General features: G+C 44.0%; 3 protein-coding genes across 3 annotated transcripts; 2 read left to right on the top strand and 1 right to left on the bottom strand.

Moving 5' to 3' along the window:
• The first annotated feature begins 90 nt into the window (after positions 1–90).
• On the top strand, positions 91–2,624 carry sp9 (sp9 transcription factor). Its single transcript, XM_070976056.1, has 2 exons — positions 91–237; positions 776–2,624. Exons 1-2 carry the CDS (start codon positions 217–219, stop codon positions 2,072–2,074), a joined length of 1,320 nt encoding a protein of 439 aa, XP_070832157.1. The 5' UTR covers positions 91–216; the 3' UTR covers positions 2,075–2,624.
• A 1,684-nt stretch (positions 2,625–4,308) lies between these two features.
• Positions 4,309–9,780, bottom strand: cir1 (corepressor interacting with RBPJ, CIR1). Its single transcript, XM_070976588.1, has 10 exons — positions 9,626–9,780; positions 8,469–8,563; positions 8,227–8,300; positions 8,065–8,078; positions 7,904–7,956; positions 7,763–7,811; positions 7,227–7,347; positions 6,268–6,374; positions 5,889–5,974; positions 4,309–5,568 (listed from the first exon to the last, which is right to left on the bottom strand). Exons 1-10 carry the CDS (start codon positions 9,695–9,697, stop codon positions 4,839–4,841), a joined length of 1,401 nt encoding a protein of 466 aa, XP_070832689.1. The 5' UTR covers positions 9,698–9,780; the 3' UTR covers positions 4,309–4,838.
• Positions 9,781–10,562: 782 nt separating this feature from the next.
• scrn3 (secernin 3) lies at positions 10,563–21,865 on the top strand. The gene is made up of 8 exons (XM_070975694.1): positions 10,563–10,662; positions 10,779–10,947; positions 11,073–11,254; positions 11,445–11,644; positions 20,554–20,766; positions 20,854–21,016; positions 21,116–21,296; positions 21,394–21,865. The coding sequence occupies exons 2-8, from the start codon at positions 10,792–10,794 to the stop codon at positions 21,553–21,555; spliced, it is 1,257 nt and encodes a 418-aa protein (XP_070831795.1). The 5' UTR covers positions 10,563–10,662; positions 10,779–10,791; the 3' UTR covers positions 21,556–21,865.
• The last annotated feature ends 41 nt before the right edge of the window (positions 21,866–21,906 follow it).

Here is a 21,906-nt window from a genome sequence, read left to right as displayed (position 1 = left end):
GACTTCATCCCCAGCCATGAATGCGGCCATCAGATTGGCTGCGCGTCCTCGCCAGCTGTACTTCAAAGAACACGCTCTCTACAACTAGGTAGTGTTGGGAGCTGCGAGCCAAGAAAGAAACCGTGTGACCTGAGTCAAACACGGTGAGCCTGAGTCAAATTGGAGCCGTACAGCATAGAAATCGCGAACACTCTCCTCACAGCACAGACCCTGGATATGGCTACGTCTATACTTGGGGTGAGTCCAGCTTTGTGTTTATGCGCAAAAGTTGCGCGTAAAGTTGTTGTAGCCTACGTTCCTCTGTAACAAAAAGTGTTTCCTGCCCGCATCAACACGCCTGCTTTCAAGTTTACAGTTCTAGTTTATACGGTGTTATTTACCATTAATTAACTTGCTTTGGTGATATTTGTTGTTAAAATAAGCAGTTAAATGCCGATAGACCAAAACTGATCAAACTTTGAACTTGAGTATTTTCTGCTGGCTGTAAACTCTCCTGATATCTGACGCAGTAAATATTCTGAGGAAATTTCTAAATAATAATAATAATAATCCTGATTACTTGTACGTTGTTTTATTAATGTTATACTCCTGTTAAAGGGCGTTCCTCCCCTCTCTCCAAACACATTAATCTCAGCTCAAATTATCGTCTAATAATGGTTGTTATTATTTACTTGTTGAATTCCTGTTTTGTTGTAAATCTTTACTGAAAGAAAATCTTTCAGTAAAATGTGTTGCTACCTGTTTTAAGTCCAACTTCTGCGTGTGTGTTTTTCAGGAAGAGCCACGGTTTGGAACTACACCTCTAGCTATGCTGGCTGCAACTTGCAACAAAATTGGTAACACCAGTCCCCTGACAACTTTGCCTGACTCCAGCGCTTTCTCAAAGGGTGGATTTCATCCGTGGAAAAGATCCTCCTCCAGCTGCAACTTGGGATCCAGTCTGCCCGGTTTCACAGTAGCAACAAGCCGCGCATCGACAGGACTAACACCGACCAGTGGCACAGGCAACAGCGCCTTTTGCTTAGCCTCCACCTCGCCGACCTCCTCTGCATTTTCCACAGAGTACAGCGGTCTGTTTTCCAACTCTGCGAGCGTCACATCCCAAGAGTCAGGACAGTCGGCGTTTATCTCCAAAGTCCACACATCCGCAGAGACTCTTTACCCGCGGGTGGGGATGGCGCACCCGTACGAGTCGTGGTACAAGTCCGGTTTCCACTCGACCATCTCTGGCGATGTTGCCAACGGTGCGTCCTCGTGGTGGGACGTTCACACTAATCCCGGGTCGTGGCTCGATGTCCAGAACCCTGCGAGCACCCTTCAGACCTCACTGCACTCCGGGACGCCTCAAGCCATCCACTCCCAGCTGAGTGGCTACAACCCGGATTTCTCCTCGCTGACCCACTCGGCGTTTAGCTCCACTGGAATCAGCCCGTCTGCGTCTCATCTACTGTCCACCAGCCAGCACCTGTTATCACAGGACGGTTTCAAAACAGTCATCCCCACTTACACAGACGCTTCTGCCGCCAACGCCATGATTTCTGGTGGCAGTTCAGGAATAAGTAGCTCGTCGAGGTCGTCCAGGCGGTACTCCGGCAGAGCAACATGTGACTGTCCGAACTGCCAGGAGGCTGAGCGGCTGGGACCCGCCGGGGCCAGCCTGCGGAGAAAGGGACTCCACAGCTGCCACATTCCCGGCTGCGGTAAAGTGTATGGAAAGACGTCTCACCTCAAAGCGCACTTGAGATGGCACACCGGCGAGCGGCCTTTTGTCTGCAACTGGCTTTTCTGTGGCAAAAGGTTCACTCGGTCCGATGAGCTCCAGAGACACCTGCGCACCCACACCGGCGAGAAAAGGTTTGCTTGCCCGGTGTGTAACAAGCGCTTTATGCGCAGTGACCATTTGAGCAAGCACATCAAAACGCACACGGCCGGTGGCGGAGGCAAAAAGGGGAGCGACAGTGACACCGACACCAGCAACCTGGAGACCCCGAGGTCCGAGTCCCCAGAACTTATTTTGGATGGGGTAAATCCCAGAATCGCTGTTAAGGATCCGTCTCCTCACGACGAGCCCTAATGAGACGTCACTCCAAAATCAAACCACACTCAAAACTGCACAGCAATGAAAACGGGTCTTATTTGACAGACAGCACAGGAGAAAATATTCCAAGAAGCGATTGCAAAAGTCTAAAAAAAAAAAAAGCATATTCTCCACAGGCGTAGCGAGTATTTCATTCGTAAATCCATCCAAAAGAAAACAGAGCGTCTTACTGTAGGCCTTTGGGAATTTTTAGGGGCAACTTGAAAAAGAAATGGATGTTTGCTAAAGGTGCGCGAAACCTGTTGAACTTTGGTTGGACAATGTGAGTTCCATCTTGTATATTGACGACTAAAACTATGTGTTATTTTCATGTAAATGTTAGGCTATGATTGTTTTATTCGTGTTGGTATCCTGGAAATCAGGGAGTTTACTTTTCGACGCACTTTGTGGATATGTATGTACACAGCTTTTTCAACTTTGGTTAACCATTTTATTTCTTTGCTAAAAAAAATTATCTATATATAAATGTTTACCTGTATAAAGTCACACGTATAAGACTTTCATTTTATCGTAATTAAAACATCTTAAAAAAGGCTGGAATTGTGTGCTGTAGATTTTATATATACATTTTTTTTTTTGTTTAATTATTTGTGGTAGGTTTTAATTTTGAAAAATAGTTTTATTTAATTTGGAAATTTATTTTAAAGCGTGAGTGCTGTTAATAGGCTATTCTTCTTAAAATCAGCTATATTACCTCCACTTTCACTATTTCCCCTATGGAATAAATCAATGTTTAATGCCCCGGAAAAAAACATTTCATGCCCAAATGAAAATCTTGTTAAACGGTATTAATTATGACTTGGAGCACATCGTAGCCCCATGTGTCTTGTATTTGCGATTAGGGATTCGTGTCTTATCAAATATCTAATTAATCTCGGAGACATCTTTTGTTCAGTTTCACTTTATCGGGGGGTTTCCAAGGGGGTTGGACGACAAAGGTCCCTGAATATTTATTCTAATTGTCCAAATTAACTGCTTTCATTTGCATACCAATCCACGGAGCGAGAATAGGGATACGGCTTCTTTCTCTTTGCCAGAAAGCGCAGAGATGTTATGGGAACAGTTTTTTAAACTTTAGAAAAGGGAAGGGGCAAAGAGTCACATGCAAATGCTGAATTTGAAATGCTCTTTGCTCAGCGCAGTCAAACGGTGTCTGCATGTTATTTGAATATCAGTGGGCCCGTATTGAAAGGGTTCAAGGATGCTCTCTGACTTCTTTGTGCTTACCCAGTGCAGCGTCCGACTCTCAAAAGAAAAAGCCGGGGAATAATTACAGCGTGAGTCCACGACTGGGAATACGTCAGGGAAAAGCATCTGATCCAGACACCCCCTTTTTTTTTTTTTTTTTTTTTTTTTTTGAAGAGGATGTTAAATTGACCAGAAGGCAATAGAGGGAAATTATTTTCATTTCCTTTTGTGCAACAGCGGCTTAAAGGAAACGGCCAGATAGTGAAAACTACCAAATTAGATCTCCAATTTGAATTTTATCTAAATATAAAACGTAAAAGGAAAAAAAAAAAAAAAAGTTGAAATTTCAGCTCGTAAGCGCCACATTTAGCAATTGAAGCAAATGTGTTTCTGAGATAAAAACTGAAGAGATATATATTTTTTAAATTTGGATTAAAAAAAAATGTTTTTCGAGTCTACATTTTATAGACTGAAAGCATCAAATAAAATGTGTCATTTTAGGCCTAAAAATGAATAACAGGTAGCAAGATTTGTCCAATTTAGATGGATTCAAACATAATAATGACTTAAATTCTTCACAGCTGTCACAAATCAAAATATAGAATTTGCAATAATAAAAAAAAAAACAACATATATATAGCGCAGCTACATCTGTATCGGCCCCAGCTTGCTTTTGTTCCGCTGCTGCATGCACACGCTGGATATTTGGACACAAATCAGATCTGTTTTGTTCGAATTTGACGCCCGCAAAAACCCAGCAGGGCGGATTTCACAGCTTTAGGGGTGACGAACACTGTCAGGACACTCAGGGACACCGGCCTGAAAACTTGAGAAACGTTACGTTAAAGCAAAGACAAAACGAAGAAGAAGAAAGGGGGAAAAAAAAAAAAAAAAAAAGATTGGCATGTGCAAAGTGGAATAATTTGGCATCAGGTGCCTCGAGCTTAAAGACAATTTAGCACTCAGTGGGAATACACTAACGGGAATCAATCAGCAGACACATCCACATGTCCATTTTCATCAGACTTCTGACGCTGACATTCATTCCATTCATCCTAAAAATAAAGGCATTCATTTGAGACGATTAAAAATTTAATCGGAAAATAAAAGTCCTGATTCTTTCAGGAATCAACAGCCGTTTAAGCGTCACAGCGCACAATGTCGACGTTTCCAAAAAAAAAAAGACAATAATGAAAGCGAAATAAAACATGCAGCAACAGGAAGCGCCTTTCTTGTGGCCAACTGACCACTAAAATGAGTCCAACATTTTCCCATCAATGGATCACAGCTGCAGACTGCCTCTAATCGTAATCAATTAATTTAGTCCCTTTCATACAGTACAAGACAACACAGGCGCGTGATGAGCTGCAAACACGTATTTTCTGTCCACTGCTTCCCTCTACTGGAGGAAAAGGAGACCCGCACATCAGATCTGCTATCTTAAGCAGAGGGACACTGGTAATCAAGAAGATGACAGTTACTGAAAAGGAAAAAAAATCATCCAAAACATTTTAATGTTTTGTCCAATATTATAAGAGGGGCATAGAAAGAGTCAGTGCTTTCTTTTTCCTCCATCTTGGCTTCTCTCTCTTCGCTCCCTGCTCCTGCTTCTTCCCCTGCCCTCTCTTTCCTTCCTCCTTTCCCTGCTTCTGCTCCTCCCATCTGCTGTTCTCCCTCTCCTTCCGTCTGTGCCACTTCTGTTCCTCTCACCATCTCCGCTGTGACGCCGGTCTTTACCTCCATCCTCCCTGCCTTTCTCGCCGCTTCCACTTCTGTCCAAGCCAGACTTGGAGCTGCGAGGCCTCTGCCTGTCCCTGCTGTTGTGTCTCTTTCTCTCTTGACCTCCCTCCAGCTTGATCTTGTCCTCCGGGCTGCGATGCCGACTCCTGCTCCTTCCCCTCTCTGTCCCCTTTTGCCTGTAATCTCTGGACTCCTCTTCAGGCCGCTTCTGTCTGGTGCGAGGACTCGGTGACCTGCTCCTATGAGAGGAGGCCTTTTTCTGACTCTTGACTCGCTGCTCGCTCTTAGAGCTGTTATCCCGACAGGAATCTTTTTTCTTGTTCTTCTTTCTCTTTTGGCTCTTGAACTTGCCATGGCTGTCTGAATCTGAGCCACTATCACTACTACTGCTGCTGCTTCTGCTGCTTCTGCTGCTGCTATTGGAGGAGTCACTCGAGCTGTCGCTACTTTCATGCTTCTTCTTGTGTTTTCTTTTGCTTTTTTTCTTCTGTTTCTTGCTCTTCTTTTTCTTGGCCTTCTGCTTTTCCAGGCGATCGAGTTTTCTGTAAGCGAGGAACACAAACATTTAATTTACATTCTGCACCGAGGCTTCGGCATACCGAAGTTTGTGAATCACAGCAAAGTTGAAGGAAAGTGCTGAAGGTAAATGTAAAACACTTCATCAAAATGGAAAACAATGCGACAATCTGATGAAAAAAAGCCTGAATCAAAATTAATTTAAAAGGAAACATCAATAATTCATCAGATTATTTACTGACGCTTCCCTTTGGTTTACTCTATCAGAAAAATATTCATTGTCAAAAATAATTTCATCCTTGAAGCCTTCATACATCAAGATTTGTAAATTGTGCCACATTTTTACCTGAGGAGCTTCTGTTTCTCCTTAGTGGATAATGACTTCAGAAATTCCACCTCGGGATCATCCTCCTCGTCACTGGCGACATATTCCTGTAAAAGTACACAGCACACACACTGAGATCTGCATTGACACATACACATAAACACGACTCTGAAAGGCTAATTTGAGTAAATGTATATTTGAGTACATCAGCAAAACAGCTTTAAACAATGACAATCTAGATTTTTTTTGCAAAATCAGGTCTACTCAATAAGTCACCACTTTGCGGTGTTTATGTAGAGGAAATACCAAAAGTATAGTTAGTCTTTTCTCTCTGGAGGTGTGTGCGTTCGTATATATTGTCCTATGTGTGCAGAGATGGGAGTGCGAAACAGACAATTACCTGCGATGGATCACAAACAGTAGCATTCCTACCAAGGACACATTTTTTCAAGGCAAACCCACTGTTTCGCATCTCCGCCATTAACTCCGAGGGGTGCATCGACGGACCTGTTAGCACAAATCACAGCCTCAGAGTCCCATTGATGTCAAACCATTGCCAACCACTATCTCCACAGTGGGAATTTCAGGGGCGGCTTTGTTAACAGAATGGGACATCAAATCAACTCACTCCACTTCCGGCTGAGCAAATCATACAATATCATTCTCTGCCAAAGCAGCAGTTAGGGGAATCAGAATACACAATAATTACATTTTTTCTCCCGGCACAGGAGGGGGACCATTACAGCACTCCACCATCAACACCACCATGCACTGACTGGACTCTCCCAGGGTAAACATTATTACTTTACAACTCAACTCACTGATTGCAGAACTCAGAATCAGCTCAAGCCTGGGAGCTCCAGCTGAAACCGAGAGAGGGGATACAGTAGGTGTACCTGCTGCAAAGTGTGTGACACTTAACCCACTGTGGCCCACCAGCCACAAATGTCAAGCAGCACAGATATTCTGGCTCCCCGTTTTCCTACCATGTACAATTAGGTCAGTTTTTCCATTACAAGCTCAGAATAAGCATATGTTTTCTTTTTATGTTTTACACAGCGTACCTACTTCTTTAGCAGCTGTATTATTTATTAAGTAATTAAGTAAAAATTTTAAACAATAATGTTAATGTGTGCTTATCTGCTGATGCTTATTTCAATTAATTAATTATTCATGTTCAATTCAATAACATTAAAATAAAATCCAAATAAAATAAATGCATATAAAAACACTGTGGTCTGTTTACACTCAGCACAGGACATTAACATTTAATCGCACTGATGAAACTGCCACACAGAAAACTGTAGGGGAAGATGTTAAAACGGATGTTGTAATTATCGTATGGACTCTCGACTCTACCTGCTGCCTCCTCCGAGGCCACAGAGCTGGCATTGATACCCGACAGCCCATAGAGCGGACACTCTCTGTCTGTGTTCACATGGCCCCATTTGTGACATTTGATGCATCTCACGTTGCGCACCTGGGAAGTTAACAACAGACATTACTTTGAATTATGTGTGCATAATAATGTAAACCAAACCACTCCACGTATCGTTAAATAATGGCATCACCCGAGTATAAGGCAGAACACATTCCATTAACATGCCTGACTCTGGATTTTTTTTGAAAGCTTGTCATGTATCATTAATTTATGGTGTATTTTATAATAGAGTGGTTTTCAGTCTTCTTAGCTTGTGACCCCTAAAACAAAGCCACTGCCTCCATGACACCCCTCAGCTTGAGTGGGGACGTGTTGCAAGCATTGCAAAGCATGAATTTTCCTTTCACTTTCACAAGAAAAAAAATAAGAAAATCTGAGAAAAATAAAATTATTTTGTTAAGCATGTTTCATTTTGTTTCAGATATGTGCCAAATGAATTAAAATCATCACACACCTGGATACCAAATGGCTGATCTCTTATATTCATGTCATCCTTTGCATACCTACATGAGAAAATCAAGGATTTAAAAATAATGCAAAGAGTGCCAACATGCCAAGAAAATTTTATTGTGATTAACAAAAAAAACCCACTTACTTTTCTCGAGGAGCCACCTTCTGCCACTCAAATTTGTACTCTTCTTCCCCGTCCTGACAAACAGACACATTTCCTGTATGAATTTCAGCACGTAAACCCAAATTGTTCTCAATGCATACTCAGCGTGGAATCATACAGGTTTGTTATTTTCTCCACTTTACCTCTTTCTTTTCCTCTTCAGGGCAGAAGACAAGACAAGACAATGAAGAAGGGAAAAAAAACAAATGAACAAGTATTAAAACATTAACATATTTACCAAAAACCTGGTGTCAGAGGTCAGTAAAAATATGGAGTCAGCGTGGATCACAGCTGTAATGATTTACCTTTGGATGCTCCAGGTGGAGCTTCGTACATAAAATTGAGGCCATTTTTAACACGATCATCCCCCATCAACAACCTGGAAGTGAGAATACAATATGGTGGACTTGAACAAAACTATTCCATAAAAATGTATCAGGAAGGTGGACGTCTCAGAAAATGGTCACTGGGCTCTAAATAATTCAGTAGTTGAAAAAATTAATCTGTGTCACATGTCTGTGGCAGTGCGCTGTCATATTTAACAGACCTGTTGTTGTAAGTTTCCTGCTCTTTCAGATAGGCCTGCATAAGTTCTTCTTGCTTGGTCTTCTCGAAGGTCAGTTTCTGTTCTGCTATCCATACCTGTAAGATCAAGAGAAAAGGATGACTACAGCACACATTCAAAATTATCTTCTAGGTCAGCTTGCTTGCAAGTCCTGCAATTACTGACCTGTACCCTTCAAACCAGAGCAAATATGACTTGTTGAATAATCAAATAGTTGATCAGTTGATTGACTGATGGTGGATTAGCAACAATTTAGATAATTATTCAATGAATTATTTCGCTAATTTTTTCAAATATAAACGCCAAACATGTAGAAGTTTCAGTTTCTCAGTTTTTGAAATTATTGCTTTTATTTGACTTTGTATTAAGAAGAGTAATGTGTTAGTAAAGTGAAGAATAGTAATTAGTAATTATAATCACAGTCAAATGCAGCCATAAAGCACATTAATGAACAAAGCATGCAAACGTGAATTTCATCTCTTTTTAAGATTTTGAAGACAGGTAATGTTCAGTCAGAGGTGGATGGGGCTAGTCCCTTGGTAGCGCACAAGTACACAGTTAAAACATGGATACAGTGAGGACGAGAAACATCACCGACACTACATTAAATCAAACAGTTGGCAATTGCTAACAGCAAGCAAAGGTTAATGTGCATATTACAAAAATATGAAAACGGCATGTTTATTACAATCAAAACTTAACTATGGGGTGTGATTTCCTACTGTTGTTAAGTATTTGTCCGCAGCACTACATTTGACCATGGCTGATCAATTTTTACGTCCACACTTTGAGATTTCAATCAGTCAACTTGTGACTGAAAACGCAAAGAAAGCTGAAGCTAAAGCTGTACGTTACGTTGTTACATTAGCTAAGATCAATGCAACACTAGCTTTATTTAACGCCAAACTCCATTAATTAACGAGCCACTTAACGGTACAAACAATTAATGTGGTTTAAATGTGTTATACACTCATGGTTCATACAGAATAACCGTCTATTCTGAGCTCAATATTTTCTGTTAGCTAAGTAACGTTAATCATCAAAGTGGATCACAGGAGCTCTTGCTAAGTGACATTAGCTAGCTGGGCTAGCAATACGTATTAAACGCAGCTCGCTGGCTAACTATAGCTAGCACTCACCTTTTTTATATTTGACTTAGACGCAGGATGAAAATCCTTCTTGCACATGAAATTAGCGAATGATTTCCCCATGGCTGACAACCTATTACACCAACCGAGTTGACGACGTAACGTGAAATTAGGCTAAGGGGGTCGCTAGCGTAGCTTCCTTTCACATATAAACAACTCCTTTTTCTTCTTCTTTTATTGTTTGATTGCGTTTCAGTTTTTAGGCGCATCATCGCCACCTTCTGGACTAGACTGTCAGGACAGTTACTGTACTATTACATTAAATTCTCTTATTAATTCACGTGTTTTCTAAAGAATCTTATTTCTTTCTTTCTAACACTTTTAACCTCAGCTTAACCTTGCTGTATTTTACGACCATGGTTATTTCTTAGTTTCCTGTTGCTCTTTTTGCATATTTATCTGCCAGCTCATTTCCATAAACGAATGCATGAAGAAAGTTTCATGTTGGTGTTGAAGGGGTTTCTGATGCGCTACAGAAGTTTAGATTTAAACTAAATATATGCGTTAAACAGATCCTTATGCCAAAATCACCATGTCACATCAATATGCATATGCTCGGTGCAGTGAAATATAGCTATTACTTTAGTATAACCCAAACCTACATCATTTAATTGGTTCAGTTCATGTCATTAAAGGGATATTAATTTGCATATCCGTCACAGACATACTTGATATATTTCAATTATGAAATTTAATAAAATTAAACAGATTAAATTAGATGAAATGGCAGTAAATGTTATTATCTGATGACAAATCTCTCAAGAATATTCAAATAAAAATGACCCAAATCAAATCATACCAGCCTCTCGGGACATCAGCTGCCAATATAATTTAGGATGAGGAATACAACTTCAACAAACAAATAATGTAAAAATGTAAAAAAGTGATCCATAACTGGGTCAACCACCAATACAAAACTGACTTCGGTGACTGGGTCACGTGACTGTCCTGTTCCGCGCATGGACTTTATGGTGAACAGAGGAATGAAAACAGAAAGTGACGGTGGTCTTTGAGACAGGCGCACACAGGTAAGCCTTCTTGGTTGTAATGAGGAGTACAGTCACAGCACGACGTGGCACCGCGCGCTGGCTCGTCTGGCTGTTCAGTATATGTGACTTGTACAACCTTTAAAACGTCTTTTTAGTTCGAGACTCAAAATGCAGCCCTGCTCCTGTGACACCTTCGTGGCTCTGCCCCCCTCCACTGTGGGACAACGCATCATTTTTGGGAAGAACTCTGACAGGCCTTGTGATGAAGTCCAGGAGGTGGTGTACTTTCCTGCCAGAGACTATAATGCAGGGGAAAAGGTGGAGGTGGGTGTCACAGACAGCTTGTTATTGCCCTCCAACCTTCAATTTCCCACAGTGCTCCTGGGTGAAGGTGCCATTTGATGACGTTAACAGCCTCTGCTCCTGTGTCTTGTTCCTCTCGTCCACAGTGTACATACATAGAGGTTGAGCAGGTTGCCCACACTCACGCCGTTGTGTTGAGCAGACCAGCCTGGCTGTGGGGCGCAGAAATGGGAGCAAATGAGCACCAAGTGTGTGTTGGAAATGAAGCGGTGTGGGGCAGAGAGAGTGCCGATGGTGACGAGGCTCTTCTCGGCATGGATCTTGTCAGGTGAAGCCCATGAAAGAGCAGTTGTTTGTGTTATTAAGCCTCTGAGCCTCAAGCCTCATCTTGAGGGGAAAATGGAAATTTAATGACATGGTAGCAGCCAGAAACAATTCAGTGCAACTTCTCTTTCCGCTGACCTTTGTCAGTTCAGACACAGTCGAAGACATGAATCTGTGACCCTGCAATTTTCCAGGCTTGCACTTGAGAGAGCCGACACAGCAGAGAAGGCTGTGGATGTTATTACTGAGCTGCTGGAGAAGTATGGCCAGGGAGGATCTTGCATGGAGGACGAGTCTGGCTTCACCTACCACAACAGCTTCCTCATCTCAGACAGGACGGAGGCATGGCTGCTGGAAACGGCCGGGAAGTACTGGGCAGCAGAGAGAGTGGAAGGTACTCAGAAAGAGCACGAAAGCCAGGTTTCCATTCGAAATACAAGTTCAAAAAGCACTTTACTGGTTAGTCTGCAGTGTTAGAGGTCAGAACTGAAATCCAAGATGAAACCATGGGAAAGACGAAGGCACTGACATGTTTCTACAAATAAGAAATCAAAAGGAGGAAGTGACATGTTAATTACATCACAGCAAAAAGCCTGAATTCTAACAGTGAGGTGCTTCCATGTTTGGTGAATCAAGCTTGGACAAGTTGCAGTTAGAGCCCACCAGATTGCTTGAATTGGCAGATATTATTTTTATTCTATTATTATCAGGGGCGGATCTAGAAAAATATTTATAGGGTGGCAAGAGGGGGGCAGGAATTTTTGAGGGGTGGCAACCTATTTTGATGTAAATATATTTAAGTTATCGTAGTTCCATCCATCCATCCATTATCTTCCGCTTATCCGGGGCCGGGTTGCGGGGGGAGCAGTCTGAGCAGGGACGCCCAGACTTCCCTCTCCCCGGACACTTCCTCCAACTCTTCCGGGGGGATCCCGAGGCGTTCCCAGGCCAGCCGAGTGACGTAGTCACCCCAGCGTGTCCTGGGTCTTCCCCGGGGCCTCCTCCCGGTGGGACATGCCTGGAACACCTCCCTAGGGAGGCGTCCAGGGGGCATCCGATAGAGATGCCCGAGCCACCTCAGCTGACTCCTCTCGATGCGGAGGAGCAGCGACTCTACTCTGAGCTCCTCCCGGGTGACAGAGCTCCTCACCCTATCTCTAAGGGAGCGCTCCGCCACCCTGCGGAGGAAACTCATTTCAGCCGCTTGTATCCGGGACCTCGTTCTTTCGGTCATGACCCAAAGTTCATGACCATAGGTGAGGGTAGGAACGTAGATTGACCGGTAAATCAAGAGCTTCGCCTTTCGGCTCAGCTCCTTCTTTACCACGACAGACCGATACAGCGACCGCATTACTGCAGCCGCTGCACCGATCCGCCTGTCAATCTCACGTTCCATCCTTCCCTCACTCGTGAACAGGATCCCAAGATACTTAAACTCCTCCACTTGAGGCAGGAACTCTCCTCCAACCTGAAGGGAGCAAGCCACCTTTTTCCGGTCGAGAACCATGGCCTCGGACTTGGAGGTGCTAACTCTCATCCCAGCTGCTTCACACTCGGCTGCGAACCGCCCCAGCGCATGCTGAAGGTCCTGGCTCGAGGAAGCCAACAAGACAACATCATCCGCGAAAAGCAGAGACGAAATCTGCCGGCCCCCGAACCGAACCCCCTCCGGCCCCTGGCTGCGCCTAGAAATCCTGTCCATAAAAATGATGAACAGAACCGGTGACATAGGGCAGCCCTGCCGGAGTCCAACATGCACTGGGAACAGGTCCGACTTACTGCCGGCAATGCGGACCAAGCTCCTGCTCCGGTTGTACAGGGACTGTACAGCCCTCAACAGAGGGCCTCCAACCCCATACTCCCGGAGCACCTCCCACAGAATGACGCGAGGGACACGGTCGAATGCCTTCTCCAAGTCCACGAAGCACATGTGGACTGTTTGGGCAAACTCCCATGAACCCTCAAGCACCCTGTGGAGGGTATAGAGCTGGTCCAGTGTTCCACGGCCGGACGAAAACCGCATTGTTCCTCTTGAATCCGGGGTTCGACTATCGGCCGGATTCTCCTCTCCAGTACCCTGGAATAGACTTTACCAGGGAGGCTGAGGAGTGTGATCCCCCGATAGTTGGAACACACCCTCCGGTCCCCCTTTTTAAAAAGAGGGACCACCACCCCAGTCTGCCAGTCCAGAGGCACTGTCCCCGTCTGCCACGCGATGCTGCAGAGGCGTGTCAACCAAGACAGTCCTACAACATCCAGAGACTTGAGGTACTCAGGGCGGATCTCATCCACCCCCGGCGCTTTGCCACCGAGGAGCTTGCGAACTGCCTCAGTGACTTCAGCCCCGGTGATGAATGAATCGACCTCCAAGTCCCCAGTCTCTGCTTCCTCTACGGAAGACATGACAGAGGGATTGAGGAGATCCTCGAAGTATTCCTTCCACCGCCCGACAATATCCCCAGTCGAGGTCAACAGCTCCCCACCTCCACTGTAAACAGTGTTGACAGAAAGCTGCTTCCCCCTCCTGAGGCGCCGAACGGTTTGCCAGAATTTCCTCGAGGCCAACCGGTAGTCCTCCTCCATGGCCTCCCCGAACTCCTCCCAGACCCGAGTTTTTGCTTCTACAACCGCCCGAGCTGCCGCACGCTTGGTCTGCCGGTACCCATCAGCTGCCTCAGGAGTCCTATGAGCCAACCAGGCCCGATAGGACTCCTTCTTCAGCTTGACGGCATCCCTTACTTCCGGTGTCCACCACCGGGTTCGGGGGTTGCCGCCACGACAGGCACCGCCGACTTTACGGCCACAGCTATGGACGGCTGCATCAACAATGGAAGTGGAGAACATGGTCCATTCGGACTCAATGTCTCCAACCTCCCTCGGGATCTGGTTGAAGCTCTCCCGGAGGTGGGAGTTGAAAACTTCCCTGACAGCGGGTTCCGCCAGACGTTCCCAACAGACCCTCACGGTACGTTTGGGTCTGCCAAGTCTGTCCCGCTTCTTCCCCTGCCAGCGAATCCAACTCACCACCAGGTGGTGATCAGTTGACAGCTCAGCCCCTCTCTTTACCCGAGTGTCCAAGACATACCGCCGAAGGTCAGATGATACGACTACAAAGTCGATCATTGACCTCCGGCCTAGGGTGTCCTGGTGCCACGTGCACTGATGGACACCCTTATGCTTGAACATGGTGTTCGTTATGGACAAACTGTGACTAGCACAGAAATCCAATAACAGAACACCACTCGGGTTCAGATCGGGGAGGCCGTTCCTCCCAATCACTCCCCTCCAGGTGTCACTGTCGCTGCCCACGTGAGCATTGAAGTCTCCCAGCAGAACAATGGAGTCCCCGGTTGGAGCACTTTCCAGTACCCCTCCCAGGGACTCCAAGAAGGCCGGGTACTCTACGCTACTGTTCGGCCCGTAGGCCGAAACAATAGTGAGAGACCTATCCCCAACCCGAAGGCGCAGGGAAGCGACCCTCTCGCTCAGCGGGGAGAACTCCAACACATGGCGGCTGAGCTGGGGGGCTATAAGCAAGCCCACACCAGCTCGCCGCCTCTCACCGCGGGCAACTCCAGAGTAGAAGAGAGTCCAGCCTCTCTCAAGGAGTTGGGTTCCCGAGCCCAGACTGTGCGTGGAGGTGAGCCCGACTATCTCTAGCCGGTACCGCTCAACCTCCCGCACTAGCTCAGGCTCTTTCCCCCACAGTGAGGTGACATTCCATGTCCCCATAGCCAGAGTCGTTGTCCAGGATTTGGGTCGTCGGGGCCCCCGCCCACGACTGCTACCCATTCCACATAGCACCGGCCCCTTCTGATCCTTCCTGCGGGTGGTGGGCCTACGGGAAGGCGGGCCCACGTCGCTCCTTCGGGCTGTGCACGGCCGGGTCCCGTGGGCAAAGACCCGGCCACCAGGCGCTCGCCTGCGAGCCCCAACCCCAGGCCTGGCTCCAGGGCGGGGCCCCGGTGACGCCAATCCGGGCGACGTACGCTTCCTTGCTTTAATTTCTTTCATAGGGGCTTCTTGAACTGCTCTTAGTCTGACCCATCACCTAGAACCTGTTTGCCTTGGGAGACCCTACCAGGGGCATTAAGCCCCGGACAACATAGCCTCTAGGATCATTCGGGTACTCAAACTCCTCCACCACGATAAGGTGGCAGTTCAAGGAGGAGGTTATCGTAGTTTGTAATTGATAATTTACACTGAAGTATTCCTGCTTGCAGAATGTAAGCAGCATTACAAGAAAAAAAAATCTAAAGAAAATCTTACCCATGATCAATGGACTGTACTAAGGTCAGCATACATACACAATGGAAATAAATTGGTCATGGCACTTAAGCAAGGCACTGAACATTGCTTTTATTGATATTCATAGAACACAATGTATAAGAGATAGGATATATATTTAAAAAAAACAACAGCAACAACACTGCTTCATGTTCAGTAGTATTTACACTATTTACACTAGTGTCACATTTTAAACATACCAAAATTTACAGATTTAATACATAATACAAATTTAAATACAAAAGAAATTAAAGACAGCATACATTGCATGGATTAATCACCAATCCATGCAGTGTATGCTAGAAATGAATGAGAAAAACAATACAAAAAAGAGTCACCAGATGTTGAGATATTCATCTCAGAGCAGCAGAGTGTTCATATGTGATGGTGATCCCAGAGAGCATGTGACATTGTCATGCTTATAACAGCTAAATAGTAAATTTACTAGATTTCCCTTTACAGACACTGAATCAATGAATCAAAATGTCAGTCCAAGCTAACATTAACGTTATAGGCTATGTATAGTTAGTAGGGCTGTCACTTAACAACAACAACAAAAAATCATCAGCTATAACCAGGGCTGCCAACTTTTCAAAAAACCTTGGAGTGAGATTTGGTTGAGCCAACCAAAATTTTGCCGCATACATGATGGGAAGACATAAGACACAGCATAGCTCATTTTGTGCATGTTTAATCAAACAATACAATAATATGATCTTACAGATTAGCCTACACAACAGTATATAAAGTAGTTAAAATTATCTCAACCTTAAACATCTACAATAGTAAAACAAAACATGCACATTAAAACTAGGACTGCCAGCATTACAGCACCCCCTCCAAGCGCCGCGCGTCAGCCAGACCATTATACGTAATTCCATTGTTTGTGCTCAGCACACCAAGACTGCATTTTGTCATACCAGAAATTATGATAAATCAACAAAATATCACAGCCTAGAGCAGGATCACAAACTTTTCAATGTCTAATGTCAATTTAGTAGTAGGCTTTTTTAATTGTTCATTTTATTTTATTTTTTTGCCGCTGCTTCACATCCCCCATTAAAAAGAATAATTTGCTGAAATACACTCTATAATAATAGATAATATGTAACATTTATTCTACTATATCATCATCATATCATAGCATGTGCTATATTATTCTTAAGATTTAATTTTCATGTGGGAAAAAAAATCATAGCCATTGAAAACAACCCTGCAAAATCTATAATCTTTCAACTGCGGTCTTACGGCTGTGGCGGTCAGAGGTATATGCTCAGAAATCTTTTGTGCTTTATTTAAGCACCTTATAAACTTAAAAAAAACCCTACAAAATACATATTTAGGAAAAGTCAGAGAATGACAGGCTTGTAGTTTATAAAACAAACTAATTTGGATTATAAAGGCAGTTCTAGTGTTAAAGCAGCAATAATATTAATCCTGTATAATAGTAAAACACAGAGAGGGAGCATTTTATTGTACAATGAGTGCTTTTACTTTTGATACTTTCAAGTACATTTTGCTTAAGTTTTTCAGTGCAGGACTTGTGGACTGTTTTCACAGTGGTATAGTACTTTTATCCATCTAGCTTAAATGAGGGAACGTTTTGGTATCTCCTGCGCTGAGCGCAGTATATAGCTTTTTTTATGGAACTTTAGGGGCTCCTTAAGATGCACATGTACATAGGAAAACAAAGGTTTCACTGTCGTCCATGACTGTTCAAAATCAAAATAGGAGGTGCTATCCAGTGCCGCTTGCTGAGAGGACAAAATTAAGCTAGCTGGTGCGGCAATATACTAATTAAACACTTAATCCCCCCAAAAATGTTCACGAAACGCTCGAAATGCCTTTAAATGTTTTCACAGCACACACACAACAAATCACAAAATGTTATTTAAAGCTTAAGGGTATAAATACTCAAAAATACATACCTGCAAAGTAGAGTTGGGTGGTATCCAAATTTGGATACCGTCAAACTTTCCCCACATTTTCCCGGGGTATACGGTATTACCGTGACTAATTAAAAATCACTTTGCAGGGCAGCGTGACATGCGTGCAGTTCAGACGGTCAATGCTCACGTGAAGAAGCACCAGTCCTAACTTGTAGCATACCAGAATGACGGGGAGAAACTCAGTTAAAAGCCTCTACCAAGCATTGCCACACAAACGAAACACAATTCATACCCCACGAAATATGTGCAATATGCAATATGTGTAATTATATGTGCATGTAACGAAAGCACGAAAATAGCGCACGTCAATGGCACTGCATCTGCTGATTTCACCACTTCACGCAGACCACAAAAGCCCGGTATCATATGAAAGCAGAGAGTGTGTTGACCACGAAGATGTCTGCCTCCTCACTGTGCGACAAAAACTCGGCGAGCTAGCAGCCAAAGAGTAGCAGGAAAAAAAACTTGGCTAAATTATAAAGTATTTTTTAGCTTTACTTTTTTGTAGTCAAAAGTTATATTCCAGCCCGAAAAACCGTTGCTAACGTCTCCTCCTATGACTCTGCGTTAGTTTGAGATCAATCACGAAGGTCCTTCTTGTTTACATAAAGAGGAGGGGGTTTCTCGAATGGAGAGGGAGCGCTCTTCATGCAATAACCTATCTCTGGGCTTACTTCCTTCTGGATCATCATTGGTGTTTCTATGGTGAATGTGGGCAGGTCGCTGAGCGTCCCGCGTAACCACAGTTAGTTTCACCGCTCCGTCTCATGAAGGAGCAGAGCGCTCACAGAGGACTCTGCTGAGCAGCCCGAAGTGTTATTTTACTGTTTTATTTGCATTTCGTCCTTTTACGAGAGCTAAGAACAATAGCAAGCAGAAAAAAGGCTGAAAGTGCTTCCAACAGAGGAGTTTCTCCGTATGCTTGGACGAGATAACGGTACTCTGCCCAGACACGCCCATATGAGCGCCTGGACATACTTGTGTTATGCTTGAATTATGCGTGAAAACTACATTGGTTAAACATGAATGACACAACATGAGGTCGAATTTAACTTTAACTTTCAGACAAAAAAATGGACTCGGCGTGCCGGCCTGTCTTTTAACCCCAAGCCACGTCTGAGCCAATATTCTATGAAAAGACGTGACCTGAGCCCTATAATAACGTTCTTAAATTGGATTTTTGTCATCTCAAAACCACAATCACACGTGTACTCATATTGGGCTTTCCTTATTCTTTCGTTATTTGATAGATAATCAGTTTTTAACCTCTTTCCTGGTGTCTTCGTCCTTGACTCCTAGCTCTCTTGCTTCGCGCCCCTCCGATCAAAGGAGTCTCGTGCCGCTCTCGTGTTCTCTCGTGCTGCATGCACTGTTGTCGGACATCGGAGCTTCGCGTTCGTAAACGTTAAATTTGCTGTGACTTTTCTATCAATTCATTGCCGCCAACTGGGGTGGCAGCAGGGGTGGCAAGGGTTTGTTTTAGGGTGGCATTTGCCACCCTATGCCACCCCGGTAGATCCGCCCCTGATTATTATATTGCTGTCTGTGTATCTGTCAACTGTGAAATGTCAAGAAATTGCAGTAAAAAAATACCAAAGATATGTTTGAGGCAGTTCAGAATCAGTCACCATTTCATAGTTTGTCCACCAGAGGGCGCCCACAGTACAGACTGTATCTTGACCTCTACATATCCAAATGTTATTAAAGGTCTGTCAGGCTATAGTTGCATCCCTGAGTAGCCAAACAGTTTGTCTTCAGACAAGGTGGCAGACATCAACAACGACGGTCAACAGTAGTTCTTCCATTTGTTTGCAAACTTAATTTAAATTAGTTAAAACTGAAGCCATGAAACAATACAAGTAATTTCTGACATTTGAAAATCTAAGTCTTGGTTTTGTACCCAGTTATACCAGAGAGGAAAACTTTGTATAACCTTGCAGCCATAGTCAGGCCGACAATGACCATAAAGATCATACACTGTAACTTAAACAGTTCGTGCAGTGCAGTCATATCATAATCGAATTCTTTGCAAGCGTTCCTGCTGACCCTCCTCGTCAGCAGGTCACAAGGTGACACCATACAATTAGCAGTCATGTAAATTATTAGCAACATCAAAGTTCCTGTGTGTGCGACAGTGTAAAGCTTAACCAGCTGAACTGCGTAAAGATTTGGCTGGCTAGTTTTATCTCTTCATTCTCCCTGCAGTGAAAAAAAGGTTTCACTCCAGGCCTGATTTTATTTGAACTTCTTTTTATTTTACTCCTTAAACAGCCTGACTCCCATCAGTGACTTCTTAGCTTGAGCTGGCTGAAGGCCTCTGCCAGTCACTTGAAAAACACAAGCATTAATTAGCGCAAGGCCAAATACTTTGTGTAATTACTCCTACACGCATCATTAGATCACTATGTAGACTATGCTCATCAGTATCACCTGAAATCAGTATGATTAGTCATCATGTTTACCTTAGTAACTATTCATTAAAACGTTATCTTGTTAAATACACCTGCGTACAGGATTCTTCATCTTCTCAGTGGAGCTCCTCTTCATTTTTTGGATTAGGATTTTTAGAAACATCACGTATTTAAGATCACTAAAACAACAAAATATAAGTCAAATCAGCTCTATTTCACATCTCTCGACTGTAAAATAAGTGAATTATAATTACATGTGAACATCTTTATGGCCTCTTTTATCACACTCTTATCTGCGGACGTTCATGAGTATTTTGACATAACAGTGACATCATTTCACACGCTTATATAACAGACGGCTGAGTCTGAAACAGCAGGCTTCATCGTCCACGCTGTGGCCGGGGGGACACATTTTGCTGCCATCAAACAATTGGACAGACATACACAGTACATACTGTGTGTTTATATATCTGTGATAGTTGTGGTCCTTCTCTGAAAGCTGCCACTCCAAGCCTTTATTCTGAGCATCATCCCTTGTTAGTTTTTCAGTTGAAGTCAGCTTCAAACAGCCTTGCATGCACCTGAAGTAGTAGATGAATAGACGATGAATCATAAATGCTGAATAACGGCATTATGTGTGTATTCCACTTCTCTAGATGGACATCGCAACATCTCCAACCAGTACGGCATAACGACTAAAATAGACAAGGAACACCCAGAGATGAGGGAATATGCGAGAAGCAAGGGCTGGTGGGATGGAAAGACTCAGTTCAACTTTGCCACGGTCTACTCCTTCATAACCACGGCCAGAATAGAAGCCGCAGGGAGTCGATACTGTGAGGGGAAGAAGTTGCTGGAAAAGAGCAACGGTTAGTAAAGCACACCTCACTGCAGAAAGTTGACACACAGGAGGAAAAAGCTACATCTGTTTATGCAAATGACTTTATTCACTGAAGGTCGCATCACTGCTGAGACGATGATGGACATCCTGAGGGATAAAGACAGCGGCATCAACATGGAGGGCATGTTCATGACAACAGGAAGTATGGTGTCAGTCATCCCCAGGGATCCTTCTCTGCCAGGGGTTCACTATTTTACAGCAACTCCGGACCCTGAAAGGTGCCGCATGTGGTTTCACTTTAGCTGACAAAGAGCATCCTTTAAATTCACTTTGGCTGCAGTCGCTGAGAGTTATTAAGTCAGTCTTTTGTACAACAGGTCTGTATTCAAACCTTTCATCTTTGTGAAAAACCTGAAGCCGCTGGAGGAGACGACATCTCCCAGTTACGGTCCAGATGATCCCGTGAAGAAGAAACCCCGCTTCCAGAGCAAGCCTGACCGCAAACATGAGCTGTTTGTCAAACACGAACTGGTGGCTGCCATCATGGACTCCTTCAAGGTTTAACAATTACATTCAGGCCCGGGATTTGTCTTAGTGTGGTCACCGTGCTGAAAATGTACCTGCAACTTGGGTTTTTTTTGTTATTTGTCTGCAGGAGAGAGGAAAGAAGATCAAGGAAAGTATGAGGTCGCTGGAGAAGCAAAAGATGGCGCAGATGGAGGAGCTCCTTTCACACGGTGTTGAGGAACCGGACTTCTTGGTGAATCTGTTCTCCAGCTCTGTTAAGGAGGAGGTAGCTGTGTACAGTAAAAGCTGAGAGGCCTGCTTCTTGTTCCAGTCATGAATCAGGTCTGCAGCAGTAGCAGCGCAGTGTCTGCCTCTGCAGTTTAGCTTTTAGTCACGTTTAGGTCGAGTAAATTAAATTAAGCAGCCTGTGATAATCAAAAGTCATGAATCCCATGTTGTACAAGATGGACAAAATGCTGACTTGTGTGGAATCATTCACCAGAAATACAGGACAGAACAAAATCACTATATGTTATATGAGGGTTGGGGAATAAAATTTATTTTAAAATATATAAATATTCAGCCTGTGACAGAATAAAGTGAACTGCTTTCACACCCTGAACATGCCTGATTTAATGAGAAACACAAGCCCTTGAACTTC

The sequence above is a fragment of the Chaetodon trifascialis genome, chromosome 12 (genome assembly GCF_039877785.1).
Source record: "Chaetodon trifascialis isolate fChaTrf1 chromosome 12, fChaTrf1.hap1, whole genome shotgun sequence".
Taxonomy (NCBI): domain Eukaryota; kingdom Metazoa; phylum Chordata; class Actinopteri; order Chaetodontiformes; family Chaetodontidae; genus Chaetodon; species Chaetodon trifascialis.
This window is presented reverse-complemented; position numbering and strand designations above follow the sequence as displayed.